The sequence below is a fragment of the Anarhichas minor genome, unplaced genomic scaffold (genome assembly GCF_050575085.1).
Source record: "Anarhichas minor isolate MPS153535 unplaced genomic scaffold, ASM5057508v1 ptg000004l, whole genome shotgun sequence".
Classification (NCBI taxonomy): Eukaryota; Metazoa; Chordata; class Actinopteri; order Perciformes; family Anarhichadidae; genus Anarhichas; species Anarhichas minor.
Window position 1 is genome coordinate 1,154,776 of NW_027466450.1, and position 16,533 is coordinate 1,171,308.

The window sequence follows — 16,533 nt, forward strand, 5'->3', positions numbered from 1 at the left end:
GAATTTATATTTAGTGGTTTTGAATTTGGTTGTTTAGATACATTTGACCAAAATCCCATAAAAATGATACAATTGCTGTGGTAATATATTGTTGTTTAGAATATATTTAAACATGTTTACATGTCACAACAACAACTTTGCAGCATAATTGGTTGCATTATTGCAATGGAATGGGACTTGTTTAATCCACAGCTGGGAATTCAGCTCAGCTCTTTACATTTCAAACCTTCACCACAAAATTGCATACAAATCTTTTTTGTTGAACTCAGCAAACCACATGAGCACAACTTTTGCTCCCACTGTGTAGTTTCACAGAGTTTGCAGGTTTTTTAAAGCTAGATCTGTAGTTTTCCCATTATCTTCTTTTAACAAAGAGAACGAGTCAAGGGGAACAAATTACCCTACTCTGTAAGACACTGAAGGCATCAGTATTGTACACTGAAAGGCAAAGCTGCCGTAATTCTAAGGTATCAGTCAGCAGGAGAGATCGCTTTTCACTACTGTGACAAAAGGAGAAGGAGGAGGAAGGAGGAGTTAGGAGAGGAAATATTGCCAGGGCAGCCAATACGGAGGGCACCTCCTCCTGCTCTCCCCCTTTATTCTTTTGAATGGGACACTCCTCTTCACTTTTGCTCTCTGCCTAGTGGAGTGTGTGCGGAGACAGAGCTGAAAAGTGTGTGTGAGGAGTGTAGTGGCAGTGTGGACATGACACAATTCAGTCTGGGAGCCTGATCAAGTGGGTGGACGTGGTCAAGACTTGATATGATGCCTAAGATGAGGACCCAGTTCGGAGTTTTGTTTTTGTTGACCCTGCGGGTGGTCTACTCTGATGCTTGGTTCTGGACCCGGACTGGTACTACAACGTTTCCCCCAACAGTGGACCATGAGGGGTCTGGCAGTCCAGCAGGTAGTGGAGATGCACCATCAGAGAACATTGCAGGTGTTGGAGCGGAGATCATTGATGAGGGACATCGGATCCAAAACAATGTGCAGACTTGGGATGAGACCACAGAGGGACTTCGACTGACCACTCTAATACCTACAACACAACCGGAGAATGAGCGTGAATCAGAAAAGGGAACAGCAGGGATTTCGTCACGCATACGTAAACCTGGTAATGGCACATCTTCTCTAACGGGTATGGGTTCTGGAGGATCTGATCATTTGAGGTTTGCAGGAGACGTTTCAGGACTTGGATCTGGGCTCAAGTCTGAATTGGCATCAGACACTGGGTCAGGTCTTTGGTCTGGCTCTGGATTCAATTCTGAATCTGGATCTGCAACCGGATCTGAAAGTAGCTGGACAGCTGGCTTTGAAACACAGGGGTTTTCTGTGGAAAACCATCAAGGAGTTGTAATGCCCACTGATCATATGGGGTTAGATAGTGGAGACAGTGTAGTGTCCCAAACAAATGAGATGGAATTTCAAAAGAGTGCCTTGGTAATTCATCACAGCACAAATGAGGGCCATAATCTCGGTAGCACAAAATCAGAGCAAAATCTAGATTTTTCTGTTGAAACCAGCAATAACACAAGAGTAAATAGAAAGCTTAACAGTAGCTCTAATTGGAATGCTAATGACTTTAATTTGACAAAGTATTCTCATGAAATACCTACCCTAGGAGATATACTCAACCCAATTGTAAGCAACAACTCTGTAGAGACTACCCAGGTACCTAAGGACAACCAACTAGTGGACGTTAGTCAGTTACCAGCTGGTGAAGTAACAGCTAGCCTGCAAACTTTATCTAACCAAGTGTTACAGACTAGACAAGATTCATTTGCTCGCCAGGCACTTTCTACAACCCAAGAACCAACTACTACCCCAATAATGTTTATGACCCAACCACAAACAGCTAGCAGGAAACCAGATACTACCTTAATACCAATAGCTGCCCAATTTCAAGTACCCAGTCCAGCAACTAGCCAGAACGTGAACAGACAAATTTACCAAATCTTAGATGCTACTCAATCATCAGTAAGTGAGCAAGAGCCTAGCCAAGCAACTATAATTAGACCAACAACTGTAAGTGGGTGGGCACCAGGTGAAAGCCACACAGAAGTAGCTAAATCAGCACTTATAGTAAAATCCCCTCAATGCTTACTGCTTGATACTGCTCTCCCTTTCTGCTCCTCCATGGTTGGGGAAAGGTTTGTTGTGCCCAATTACCTCAACCAGAGCAGTGTGGAGGAAGTCCAGGTACTTCTAAATGAATGGGCATGGCTGTTGAAGTCACGTTGCCACCATAGTTTGGAGTGGTTTTTCTGCCTTCTCTTGGTACCAAAGTGCAGCTCTCTGGTCCCGCTGCCGGTGTTGCCTTGCCGGAGTTTCTGCGAAGTCTTGCGGGACAGTTGCTGGGCACTCTTGGATGAGGGACGCCTCCCTGTGGAGTGCCACACTCTACCAGACGAGGAGGATGATGGGTATCAGTGCTTGTCAGTTAGTAACCAGAAAGGTAACTACTGGTTCAAATGAAACCTAGTTTTGGGATTCATTTTAAACCAGTTTTCAGTATCCTTACCCCCCAGTTTGTCTGGTGTTTCCTCCCAATTCCCAATAACCGATACCCACCCAAATAATTTACAGTTATCCCTGTCAGCCCACTCAAAGACATTAACAATATCTTAATTCCCATGCACAGCAAAACAATTCAGAAGAAAAAATAAGCATGCCTCAAGTTTGTTTGTCCTGATGTTGAAAGGTAAAAAGTTCTGGCTAAAGCTTAACAAGCATGGTGCCAGCACTCCTTACATACAGTGTTGCATGTATGTGTTTCCCTTGTCCTTTGGATCGCATGTGACTTACTACTTGAAGGTCATTATAACACACACACACACACACACACACACACACACACACACACACACACACACACAGTACAGTGGATTTATGGGTCATTCGTGTAAGTTATTAATTCAAAAGGTGATATTTTGCTCAGAGGGAGTTTGCATGGTTTTGTAAGTTTTGTTTATCCTATTCTGCAATGCAATCATAGCATCACCAGACATACGGCATATAGTGTTTTAAGCATGCCACAAAAATGAAATGTGAATTGAAAGAATCCACCATTTCAAATTCAACTACATATTTTCTAAATACAGATTGTAGTAATGTCAGAAAACACGATGTAAAAAATTATTTATCTATTTTCTGTTTCCACACATGATTACTCTTAGTACTAATCAAATTTTTGTTTTTCTGCCATAGGCACGGTTTTTTAATCCTCGATGCATCCGAAAATTGTATAAAGCAGAGGCATGTCTTCTGTAGACAACTTGTGCATGAAACACTGTAGATAATTGTGGCACGTAGAATTGCATGTCTTTTTTGACAGCGAGTGACTTGCAGGCAGCTTGATGTGCATTTGTCTCTCCAGAAATGGACAGATTAGATTGTTATGCATGGTAAGCAGTCATGCTTGCATCAACGGTTTTCAGTGGGATGTCAACATTTTACAGCCGTGCTAGGCAAAAGTATTTAACTGGAAAGTTGCTTCACTCAGTTAAAACAAATTGAACAGGTGAATTCAATTTGATTAATTAAATATGACATGTCAAATACCAGAACAGCTCATTTGTTGTTTGAAATGTCTCTTTCAAACATATGTAATCGATCATATATAAATGTCAGTGAGGTTCTACTAATTCCAGCAAACTCGTAGTTTAAGTTTAACAATCCAACAATCGAATAAGAGAAAGTCTGTTTCTGTAAGCAAGCCTTCAATTCTGAACATTTTTAAAGCCCAATTCCTTTTACTGGGCTGCTGCTCTCCACTTCCACTACATATCACTGGGAGTTCAAGACTTTGTCTTTTTACAGCCTCACTATCTTTCTGACAGCTTGCTTCATTGACAGACATGAGTGGACAAGATATCCCTGGTTCCAGGACTAAGTGATGCATCTGGGCCCAAATAGATTTGCATTTGTTTTTTAAATGTTTTTCTTTCTATGTGTTGGGAGTGCAAGACTTTTCTACATCAGGGGAGCTGGGCTTTTAGGCTTAGGTTTTACATGTCGATTTTTTGTAAATGCCACAAAAGTGACTCTTACTGCATAGCTTTACACTTCAATGGTTTGATACAAGTGTTCAGTAATGCATAAGGAGCTTTTGACTGCTCCTTATTTTGTGTTTGAGAAAGCTAAAAAAAAAAAGATCAAGATGTGTGTACTGGCCTTCATACACAGCAGCTCTGACATTGCTATTTTGCAACCTAAGGCAAATAAAAAGGTCCGATCTTGTTGCCATCCTTACAACCCAAGGTCAGCTTTTATAGGCTCTCCAAAAGCTGGTTCACCACTAAGACGTGCTTAATGGGTATCACCTGTTAGAGTACCCTCAAGGTATCATTGCAGTGCTTTCAGTCACTCTAAATCATTCTTGGATAGACAGAAAGCCACTGCAGTCAAAGACCATCTGGTACCACTCATTGAAAAACAGCAATCTTAAAAATCTACTAATGGACAGTGCTTGATGGAGTGATGGTGATTAAGTGAGGCTGAATAGACTTGATGTAAGAAATGACTTAGCTGTTGACTTATCACTGTCTCTGTGAGGTCTCTTTGCCCCCACATCCTGAAGCTAACTGATAAACTTCAGAGTCAATGAGACGTTGCCTAGCAATCTAACTTCACCTTGTTTCTGTTAACAAAACGCCTCGTGTGCTGAATGCCGATGTCTTACTGCAGCAGCCAGTGGTCTTACCAGTAAATGTTTGAACGTAGTTAACGGGCTTTGGCCTAAAACCGAATGAGGTCACACACAAATAGCCAAGATAATATGTTACAAAGCTCTGTAAATGTGTGCCTTACGGGCAAAAATGCCTTATTTCCCAGTTTACTAGCCCAATAACTCTAACCTGGTACTGTTTTCCGCTGCATCCACCCACCCACGAGTCCTTTGACCTTTCGGATTCACTGATCAGAGCCCCTCCTATGCAGTGTCTGGGAAGCTGTAGACACTTTCCACTATCTGCAGCTGTGTGTGCTCGATGTATGAGAGGAGGGCACTCATATTCTCCTTAATACTACCCTACTCTCACAACATTTAACTATGACCTGTCATGTAAGAATGCCTTATGATATACCCGTCATTTTGACTTGGTATTCTGGATGGAATTAGAGTTAAGGGCCATCGGCATGAGGCAAGAAACATAAGGTAACACCTTATATACTAAAATATAGCCTATATATGTGTGTAATCACTGTGGGAAGATCGCAGAGATATCAGTGTGTGCATGGCAACATTGTAAGAAATCTGTCAGATGTGATCCTTTTACCACAGGGGGGGGCTACCCTTGAGGTAAGACAGGATTGTTGGGGCACAATAGCCCCTGATGTTTTTCCATGGTTACCAGTCTCCCGCTTGAAAGATGAGCAGTCATTCATATCAGGGTCTAGAGGTCAACCGCAATTTATTTTGGTTTGTTCTCGGCAGTAAAACTATATCCTGTATGAGAAACTCCATTACTCTCGTGTCAGTTGAGGCTGATTCATTTAATTTAAAGTGATTTTTTGTCCCTCACCACCTCTGTGGTGGTCTAAAAAACGTGAAAAAATATGTTTTCCTGTTAAGATATACACTGTCTTTTGGTGGCATCGGTGTACATTTAGTCGTTGTTTTGTGGCTCGTGCACCCTTTTGGTGGTTTGACATTGATTTATATAGTACCAAGGTTCAGTTGACCCGAGATTGACATTGTATCTCATGACAGGAAAGCTGGCTCCAGTTCTTCAGCTCGCTGCTTGCCAGGGAATCATTTTGAGTTGCCTCTCAGGAGGGTTCCAATTATGGGCACAGTGTAGCCCGATTTTATTTGCTGCCAGAAACTCATTGCTCCCCCCCCCCCCCCCCTCCGGTTTGTGTTGCACTGGTACAAAACGAGAACTGATGAGGCAGTGTTGCAACACACAGTACTCTCGCTGGATAATAGCCCAATTGTGACACTCTTAAAAGCTTTTTATAGCAGTTTCTAGAGGAGAGCGCTGCTGTTTCAGCATTTTTAATGAGCTCTAAACCTATTTAGAAGCATTTCCACTGTGCATCTGTGAATATCGTACAAACTATTTTCCCCCCAGCATTCCAAAAAGACATATGAAGCTACAGGCATGTGGAAGGGTTTTGTTTACACCCTGCATATTGACTAAGTGTTCGTCACTTACAGGTAGAGAACTTGAACACTATCGTATTACTCCTTCCCCAAAGACTAAAGTGCACAGCTTGCGGTAGGCCCATCTTCCTCTTTGTGGTTTGAGAATCACAGCTGAATCTTAACGGCAAGCCAACATGAAATCTCCTTCCTGGACTGTGATGTGGTTTTTGGTTTGACATCTTTTTTTTTCTGAGCATTCTGCATCATCAGGTTAAAGATACCGCAAAATCTGCCCAGGGGTTTACAGAATATCCTCTGCAGAAAGAAAGCAGCATTTATCCAGTGTGTTGATATGTACCTTGATATTTAAAACGTCCTGTGTTCTTTTTTCTTCTTATAATTTAGGGACATAATAATTCATATTCCTGGCAGTGGAATCTGGTGTTGGTTATGGAGCTGTTGAAGATTAGTTATGCTACTATAGATATTGTTATAGTATGTAGTATGTAAGTAGTAATCACGGTACTATATTTACTCGCACAAGATAAAATTATTGAAGTGATACTGAGTACATGCAAACACCCGTGTTTGCATGTATTTGTTCCGCAACACAGTGGGCGACATGTCGTATCAAAATGAATCATGTACACTATTTTATTTTTGCAGATAAAATGGACTCCACAAAGTACTTGTCATTGATTTAACATTGTAAGCCTTGCAAATGGCTCCCTTTAGTCCCGTGAGCAGACAGGAACTAAGATCAAACAGGGATCAATTGAGCGGTGACCAAATTTAATTTACTTCACTTTTAAATCAATTGGCTGACAGACATAGTTTATGCAGCAAATGCAAACAAATTGTAGTACATTTGTAAAATCATGGGGTAGTAATTTTCATGTCTCCAGAGTTGAACTCTAACAGACACTCTCTTTGAACACAGGTCAGACCACTGACCAGCTTTTTTTGCAGAGTGAGTGGAGAGATCATTGCCCTTGTCAGCGGGCCTCAAGGGATGTTTTAAATGGTGATGGAGCGTAGTCAGGGAAACCGCAAAGTTTTTCTGGGACTGTCCAGATGTTCAAATGTTTTCCCATGGATTACACAGGATCCTGTACTTCCCAAAGCTGTATACACAGCCCCACACTGTATATACAGCTTTATCAACAGGGTATCACAAGCTCTGGTACCCCGTCCTGGAATCTTAGGAAATGAAAAAAAGAGCCGCGTTTCTGGTCAGTAAGCCGCCTTCTTGACAAGACAAACTAGTGCCATAAACCCGGCACCGCTCCATTCATCAGCAGACCTTTTCTCTTCAAGATTGGCCTTGAAGCTGTCATTGGTGAACAAAAGCTGTTTGGAAAAACCTGAATTGAGATCGCACTTAAAATGCTAATGGTGAACCTTGTTTGTACCCAGCAATTTTTGATCTCTGAGAAGGAATGACTGGCTGCCCCTTTGTTGACAATGCAGGCTCATTGAACAGGCTTCAGCCAAAGCATTCCTTTGCAAGCCTGAAGCAGGTCAAACCTTTTTAGCCGCTTTAGATCCAGTGATGAAATTGTCTTTATTTACACTTCAAAGCTTTTTTTTTGTTTTTCTTTCCTGGCATCTGGCACAATTACATCAGGATTCTTTTTTTGTATTTGTAGTAAAGATTGATCCTGTTTGTCTTCTAGTGTTTGATTACCGTCTGGTTCATGAGGATGTGTCTTCTTTTTGGTAATTCACATCTGGTTGGTGTGAGTGATGACTAGTGTTTCGCTAATAAGGGGTTTGGGAAGCTCGGAAGCTGTGTGCATGTGTGAGGATGTCTGCTGTTCATTTGGCGAATGCATAAGAAAATCAGATGTTTGAAGCATGTATGATGTCTTCTTGAGAGGGGACAACCAGACTCTGTTTGAGAGACCTCACATTCCAATTCATTACAGACCTTGAAGTTTAATCTGCATACAAATCTGATAGTCATGACCAGCTGCTAATGTACAGTTCACAAATTGCATGTTTCTTTGAAAACGTTCAAATTTGTTGAAGCAAGTGAATGCGTCCGTCTATTTCTTACATAGAAAATGTCAGTTTTATGCTAAGGTCATGTTTGTTTCAGGTTTTTCAAATTAAGAAAGGTTTATCAAGGTTTTATCAAGTGACATGTAAAACATTTGTAGTGTCTTTTATAAGTAGATATTCTATAGATAGCTATTATAATCAGTTTTTTAGCTTGCTATATTGGTTGTATGTTATTGGATTTTCCACTATTATACTGTTTTGAAATTGACCCAAAGTGTAGCATTTGTACTGTGAACTAACGTAGCACATCTTTGTACTATCGGTGCTTTATCTATATATTCTGGTAACATAATAACATGTGCATCTAGTGAGGCGTCTTCTTCACAAATGTCCGTCTGATTGGTGCGGAGGGAACTTCATATTTAATACTGGAAAGTATTTGTATTGCTTTCCATATACAGTGTGACTGTGTTCTCTGTTTGCTCAGACTCAAATGAAAGCATCTTCAGTTCTCAGACAGCGTGCAGAAAAAGCTCAGACCCGGGTTTATGGTTGTACAGCAGAAAGCAGGACCTCGGGTTCAGCTAGACGCATCGCGTGTTTGAGCTCTCAACAAAGCCGCCTGCAGACCCCACTGATCTCCAGCGGGGAGGCTTTTAACCGGGCGATGGAGCTCGCGCATTACTCACCAGGTGGCAAACCAAAGCATTTCTTCAAAGCACCAGAAAACGACGTTGTCTTCTCCCAAAACAGTGATTTCTCTTTTAACATGAGGACACATCATTTTTTTGATCAAAGCCGAAAAGGTGCGGTCTCCAGTTTGATGCTAGTAGGACATCTCCACCGTTATCTGAACACATCGCTCTTTGTGTTCCTTTTATTTCCTAAACGCCTCCGATCATTATGCAGCGACCCCGCCAGAGTCACCCAGGGTGATGGAAGAGTGAGCAAAGATATGCAGGAGGCCCAGCTGTTGGTCCCTGTGTGCCCCGGAGCAGTGACATTTAGTAGATGTCACACAAGTCGGAAGATTTTTTCAAAATTTTATTTTATTTTTAGTTTCGTCAGGAATGTGATGCATCTATAATAATCTTTACCCTATTCTACACGCACTAGATTCATCAATATTATAGAAAATTTCAATATTTTTAAATGCGCAAGATTTGTTTCACTCTGATGATGTCATTTTCTGGCGTAGAGTTTTGCAGAGACCACATCTAGAAGCTATAGCTCCTATGACTCCTCTGTTTGCGACTCCTCTGTCACTACATTCAATAATAACGCTCATACCTTTCTCAGGTAAATACAGTAGAGCAGAAAAATAAAGATTGTTTTCTCGACACATTAGGTGTTGAGTTGTTTTTCTCAGATACTGAGAGCTAAATCAGTCAACTCTTAAGTACTGTATGTATCTTTTAGACTCTGCCTTTTCATACCCCTTCAGATTTTGAATTACAAGTTTGTTTTGCAATGTCTGCTTAAACTATCTGCTCATCGTCTCATGTGGCCTATCCTTTTGGCTTTTTTTGGGAGATGTCAACCTTTTCCATATTTCGGGCTAGAAGTTCTAAAATGATGTTTGTTCTTTGGTCCCCTGAGTAGACAGAGTAGCTCTGCCAACGCTTCTCAAAAAAAGCCTGCAGATTGGTTGGAGGCAGTTGTGGTCACTTTCCATCTACATTCATTGAAATCTACATCACTTTTGAAAGGGAAACATCTTTGACCAATTATGCTGTTTTTTGTTTTGTTCTTGTGCAACAAAGACTACGGTCCTATGCAAGTAATATCAGTTGTTCCTGCATCCAACAGGCACATTCACTTGAAGTCAACCCCCAGCAGCCTAATATAACCTGTTCTAACATTGTACCCTGCCATGCAGCCCTCTCTTCTAACCTCCAACATATGTCATACGCATTGTGGCCTCACATCCTTTTTCTCTCCCCCTCTAGAAGACAATGGAGTCTCCCTGCTACAGCTGATTGGGGATCCTCCTCCAAGTACGATCGCCCAGGTCTATGGGCCCGACAGCAGCCCCGGCTATGTCTTTGACCGTGACGCCAACACGGGCCAGCTGGCCCGCGCCCACCTGCCGAGCCCGTTCTACCGAGACTTCGCCCTCATCTTCAACTTGAAACCCACCACCGAGCGGGCCGGCGTCATCTTCTCCGTCACAGATGCCGCACAGAAGATCATGTATGTGGGTGTTAAACTGTCGGCCGTGCAGCGCGGCAACCAGAATGTCCTCCTGTACTACACGGAGCCCAACTCGCAGAAGTCGTACGAGGCGGCCAGGTTCCTCGTGCCCTCCATGAGGGACACCTGGACTCGTTTTGCCATCGCTGTGAGGGACGACAAGGTGATGTTCTACCTCAACTGTGACACAGACCCTCAGGTGATGCGCATCGAGAGGTCCCCGGACGAGATGGATCTGCAGGCCGGTGCCGGGGTCTTTGTCGGGCAAGCTGGAGGAGCTGATCCTGACAAGTTTGTGGTGTGTACACGGGCGTCGTCTATTTTCAACAAGACAATATTCAGTCCCGGGAAATCAGGATTTTTTATTTATTTAAGGGCTGTATGACGATGAAAGATAAACTGTGTTCATAGGGTCGAGAAAACAATCTTTATTTTTCGGCTCTATTGTATTCAATAAGTCACACTAATTCTTGTGTTGGAGTCAGAAGACTACACATTTCGCATTCCCACACACCATTTTGTGTTTTGACTTTCCACAGTCAATCATGTGAAACATCTTGGCCGAATAACTCATATGATTTCATTGCTCAAATTGGCCTACTCTAAACCACAACATAAATGTCTGCGTCGCTTCACCATCTTCTCCAGAGTAGACTGCAAATAATTGGAAGACCTCACAGTTGGGAGATAATTAACTTCAGTCATTTGACTGCTGTAAATCCCAGCGGTTGACCCCAACAACTGTTGACCTTAGCTGTTAAAGGGTTATAGTAGTTCACCGACGGCTACCTGCACGGACAAAACATGCCACTGCTGCAGGCGTTACCACTCTTACTTTACCAGACACTCTTACTTTACTGCTTAAGTTATTTACATACTTGGGAGCATTTTACAATGAGTCAAACAATCACTATTGACTGATTGTTTTATGATTCATTATTCACTTACAATCTGGAGAAAAATTACTATTTGGACTCTCGTAATATTTTGACAATTATTCATTACTTCAGTTCTTTTGAAGTTACACCTGAAAATACAATCCATTAAAGTGTGTGGAGATATCTTTAATTCATGCAAAAAATGTTTTTATTTATCTTAGAAATTTGATATTTAAAAGACTTTTACTGTCTTGGTTGGAAGCTATTCATTGACTTTTGATAGATGGCTGGCTTTTGTCGGCATCCCAACATGACCTTTCTGTTTTTGAGTTTCACTTCAACATGACGATGATGCTTTTCTCTGCCGCTTTCACTCTTCAGTGTTGCCAAGTAGGGAGTCTTGCTGCTTATATGGACATATATGACCTCCCTGTTGTGTTAATAAGACTGAAGCCATGAGGGCACAAGCCCTTTACAGGCGAGCCAAATAAGGGGCTTATTGGGGGGGATACTCAAGCCACAGCTTAAGAGTATATTTTAATAACAATTATTATATTTGTACATTATAAAGAAATAAAGACATATTTAAACTACTAAATATGTCAAAAATTCAAATGATTACTTCCCATTTGGCTGCGAGCCCTTGAGATAATGTTTTTAGTGTTCTCCCAGCTGTAACATTATCTCTCGCTTCCTCTGTCAGCTCTAACTTGCTTTAATCATTTTTATTACTTATTTTGCTGTAAACCACGTTGTCACTCTGCTACACACAGTTTGAGCTTTTCTTTCTTTTATTACTCAAGCCCATATAAGGTATTTCCTTGGAGTCGGATATTTTGTGAGAAAGATGTATTACAAGCTGCTCACTTGGAAAAGGCAACCTAACCCTGACATGTTGGCCACATGCCATATGTTGACCCAAGCATGGCCCTAAGCTGGAGATGTCTTGCGAATTTAATTTCTCCAATCAAATCAAGACTTGGAGGGCTTATTTGGCATCTAAATATTTACATTATATATTTATAAAATGGAAATTCCATTCTGAAACTGGATTTGTTTAGTTGATGTCCCTTTTTTGTATTATCCTCGCAGGAAAACCATACTTTAGTGAAGATCTAAAGCAATTTGTTAGAAAAAGACCATGACACGTCGACTAAACATTGCGTAAGTTACAAAAAAAGAACGACCATTAAAAGCCTGTGTAGAGACATGGTTCCAATGTCAAAGAGCCTTTGCTGTTTATCTTCAAAGTTCTCTTAAAAAATCCATTTGACTTTTTTCTCAGGGCATAAATGTGTCCTGAAGAGTCGACTTCAAATAACTCAGCAGCAGAGAAGCCTCATTCATTCAGACCTAATGGCCCTTTGATAGGCCTTCAGATAGCATTCATGCTATCTGTGCAACTGTCCTGTGTGGGAACATGTATCAGATCGTGTCTGTGTGGGGCAGAGATAGTGGCACTTCACAGGCCGACGCTAAAAATGGAGACATCAATAGCCTCTCTGATTTCACGGAAATGGGGAATTCCTTGAAATATAGAAGATAAGATAAGCATATTTGTATCTTGAAAGTAAGACATACTGTGTGTGTGTGTGTGTGTCTGTGTGTCTGAGAACAAGTGCTCATCGCACATATTATGTCTTTTGACAGGGAGTGATCGGTGAGCTGAGGGTGGTGGGAGACCCCCGTGCTGCTGAGAGGCACTGTGAAGAGGATGAAGATGACTCAGATATGGTAAATGACATCTAATCACACTTTGAAGATACCTGACATGTGATGAACCACTGTGCCATGACTGCAAGAAATAGACCTACTATAAGACAGAAATATAAAATAGTATTTGGCGATGAGATTGTTCACACATGTCAACTTTTAGCACAACCCCTCCCTCAAACAATTATTGTCCAGTCATAGCTTAGCAACAGTTAGCAGGCACTGCAGGCCTGTCAAGTCTTTCCAAAACCAAAAACACATGAGCAAATTGTGAGGTATTGATTATGTTTATCTGCTTTAACGTAAGCTCAGAGCATTAGCATGTGGCTAAACAAGCGCTACAACAACCATAGAGCATCGTTATCTAACGGGGTCACATTAGTTTGTGCGGTTACAGCAGGCAGCAACCTCGGCGTCTGAAAAGTGAAGCCAAAGCAAAAGTGCCTTAAACTTGCATTCTCTCTAATGGACCACAGGGGGAGACTCTCTGGTTGCAAAAAGAAGTCTGATTGTATTGAAGTCTATGAGAAGTTTACCCTACTCCTCTTTTGATTTATTACCTCAGTAAACATTGTAAACATGAGTTTGTGGCCTCAGTCGCTAGTTTCAAGTCTTTTTCAGAATGATCATTTAATACATTTTTGTCCCAATTACAGTAAAATAGACCATAAAGCAGTGTATGCTTCAGGGCGTGGCTATCTTGTGATTGACAGGTTGCTACCACTGCATTGTCCAGCCTGGGTGTTGTCCGTGTGTCTTAAAACTTTAAATGTTACAAAGTGTGTTTTCAGTTCATGACAGTTAATTTTAACATTTTGGTTGCTTAAGATTGTCTTATTCAGCATTCAATCGTACTCAGCTCCACCTTTTCCTGTCGCTTCTGCTTGAAAAAAAACATGATGGCTACGGCCATAAACCAAGATGACGACGGCCAAAATGCCAAACTCAAGGCTTCAAAACGGCAGTCCTCAAACCGATGGGTAACTTTACCGTGACAAAGTCCACTTCTTCTATATAGTCCCTGGGTTAAAGGTCACAAAAGAAAGACCTGTTTCACATCCAGCAGAACCACTGTGTAGTACTTCCCCACTGTGAGGAAGCCAGTCCTGGATGCTGTCAGAGTTCAGGCTAATGTTAGCAGATTTCCAGCCATCATGTGCATAGTTAAAAACCCCCTTAACAAGATTATCATTTCAAAAAGAGTCAGCTGGAAACGTTTTCAACCAAGTCCTGGAGCTAACATTAAGCTAATTGGCTAACTAGCTGAAGCTAATGAAATCTGCCAGCATCTGCCAAAATTGATGGTCGCCGGCTAGCAACGAGAAGCCTGCTTTAGTCCACCTCTCTCAGAAATCAGGGACCCATCGTTTCAAATAGGCTATTAAGACTTTGCTTTTGGATCTGCCACTGCATCAGGGAGAAGCCCAAGTATTAATTTTACTGTACTTTGTTGATTTATTCCAGCATTTTACAATAGCAAATCCGTAACAGATAAGAGCCCGAGTGCAGCCTTTTCAGCGCCGACCCTGGCCACCCACACACAAACACAGGTGCCTCGCTGCAGCCCACCAGCAGCATTTACTGTCATTTAATGAAACGCTGCCTCCACAGCTGCTCTGCTCGCTGAGACCACCAAAACCTCGACCCTACTGACAGAACAAGGTTCAAGATTTTACCGCTTGTTGTCGTCAAATCTTTAGATGTTGTTTGGATTAGATGGGAGAATCACATTCCAAGTGGAAATGACAGGTTTCCGATTCAGGAAGTGTCTTTTATCTCAAATGCTAACCTCACACACAGCTGTTCTGAGGACACATTCAAGGTATAGCGTTACCAAGACGTTCTGAAGCCAATGAGCCCAAACTTACTGTATTGTAAATGATACAACAAATATACAAGCATTTGACTTAATGGCATTAGTGGAGCGCCATAGAGTATTGACAATTTAGAGAGAGTTCAGTGTTAAATAACACCTTAATTCAGGTAAAAGGCTCAATGAGATTAGATGTATGTTTTAGGATGGACCTGGCCAAGAACATGGCATAAAAAAACACATTTACAGCAATAAAAACACCAGGCAAGTGGTACTGTCACTCAGAGCACAAATAGCATAGAGGTTAGTGCTAGCCCGCCCAATTGAGTAGGTCCTCGCAATGTTTTTATTTTTTTAATAAAGAAAGTTGCTGGGGGACAAAAAGCCAATCAACGGCTGTGGTAGTAATTATATCTAGTTTCTTTAAGGTTATATTATATAGCGATGTACTATGTTGTAAATTATTGTTTATTGCCATATCTATTCAAAGCCCCTGCTCTGACACATTAATGCAGTCAATAGTTAAGGAAAAGGAAAATGAATGAATGGTTGTCTTCTGCTTTAAAAAAATAAAAATGAATCGCAATAACCTTAAAAAAGCATGATAATACGATCCCACCCCAATCTCATAACTGTTTTGTGTGCGTGTTTTTCTCTCTCACAAACACAAAAAGTAAGGATGGCCCCCAAAGAAAATCTTTTCGAGGGCCCCCTGTTGTCTAGAGCTGGGTCTGATAGAGATTATGTAGTTATGTAAAATACATGTACTGTACACATATTTAATAAAATACTGCTAACTAAACAGCTACATTCCTTTTGAACTTTACCACACTTAAAGTAGAGTTCATGAACTGACACACATGGACACGTGCATTTTAAAGAACTGTTTTTCGATGTGACAGGTTTTTAATTGTCAGTTCAGTAAAACAACGAAAGAACATCTCGTTGACATAAAATTAAAACATGTCTGATTGGTCTCCTCAGGCTTCAGGTGAAGGAAGCGGCTATGAAGAAACCAGACCCCCACAGCCAACCGTGGAGAAACATAGAATGACGGTATGGAACAACTTTGTATTTATTATTTAGCTCTTTTACAAACAAAGGTTTGACAATATTGACCCGCTGATGTTTGTTTTCCTTCATCATTTAAGTTAGGTGATGTTTCATTAATAACGGTACTGTTCCTTGCATCTATTTTGCTGCTCTTGTTCTTCTTGGTACATTATATTGAAACATTATGGGTTTGGTCTACCATTGTCTCACTGGGAAGTTGTGTAAAACTATAAATCGAGATATGGGGGAGTGAGAAGATGAATGAACGCAAAACAGCTGACCAAGCCAGACACGCGAACCTGGCTTATAAAGATTATTCCTTTGCTTCTGCAAACCGAGTCATCCCAGTCTTAGATAGACCACTGATGTCTCGAGTTGCTCGCTATAAGTGAGTGAACACTCATCCCTCAAGAGAGATTAAAAACTGCTGAGTTGACGTATGGAAATCGAGCCTCTTCTGTCTTATAGATCTGGGGACAAAGACTTTTTTACATTTCCTCTTGTCAGACTAGAAAGGCAAATGACCTTGGGGAGTAAAAACTGGGCTTTTTTCTAGAATTCAAGAGTTAATGACATTCCTCTGAAATGTATAGCGGCCTAAACAGAAAGTAAAGTCAGCAAGAAGGATGTCCGGCTTCGAATGTTGGTTTTAGCACATTTTATTTCAGCATGGACGGTATGCTTAAAGAGCAGAGATTTACCTGCTGTCAGGTGAGGCGTGTGCGCTCTGAATAGATCTGTAGACTTGGACGAAGGCCTAACATAACAGATATTGCAAGAGGACCGACAGA

General features: G+C 41.4%; 1 protein-coding gene across 1 annotated transcript in view; it reads left to right on the forward strand.

The window, feature by feature from the left end:
• The first annotated feature begins 774 nt into the window (after window positions 1-774).
• col18a1a (collagen type XVIII alpha 1 chain a) overlaps window positions 775-16,533 on the forward strand; it is a 40,427-nt gene continuing 24,668 nt past the window's right edge. Inside the window, exons 1-4 of the mRNA XM_076105382.1 lie at window positions 775-1,114; window positions 10,042-10,583; window positions 12,814-12,897; window positions 15,674-15,745. Of these exons, the coding sequence (XP_075961497.1) occupies window positions 775-1,114; window positions 10,042-10,583; window positions 12,814-12,897; window positions 15,674-15,745 (1,038 nt within the window). The remainder of the gene's footprint in view (window positions 1,115-10,041; window positions 10,584-12,813; window positions 12,898-15,673; window positions 15,746-16,533) is intronic.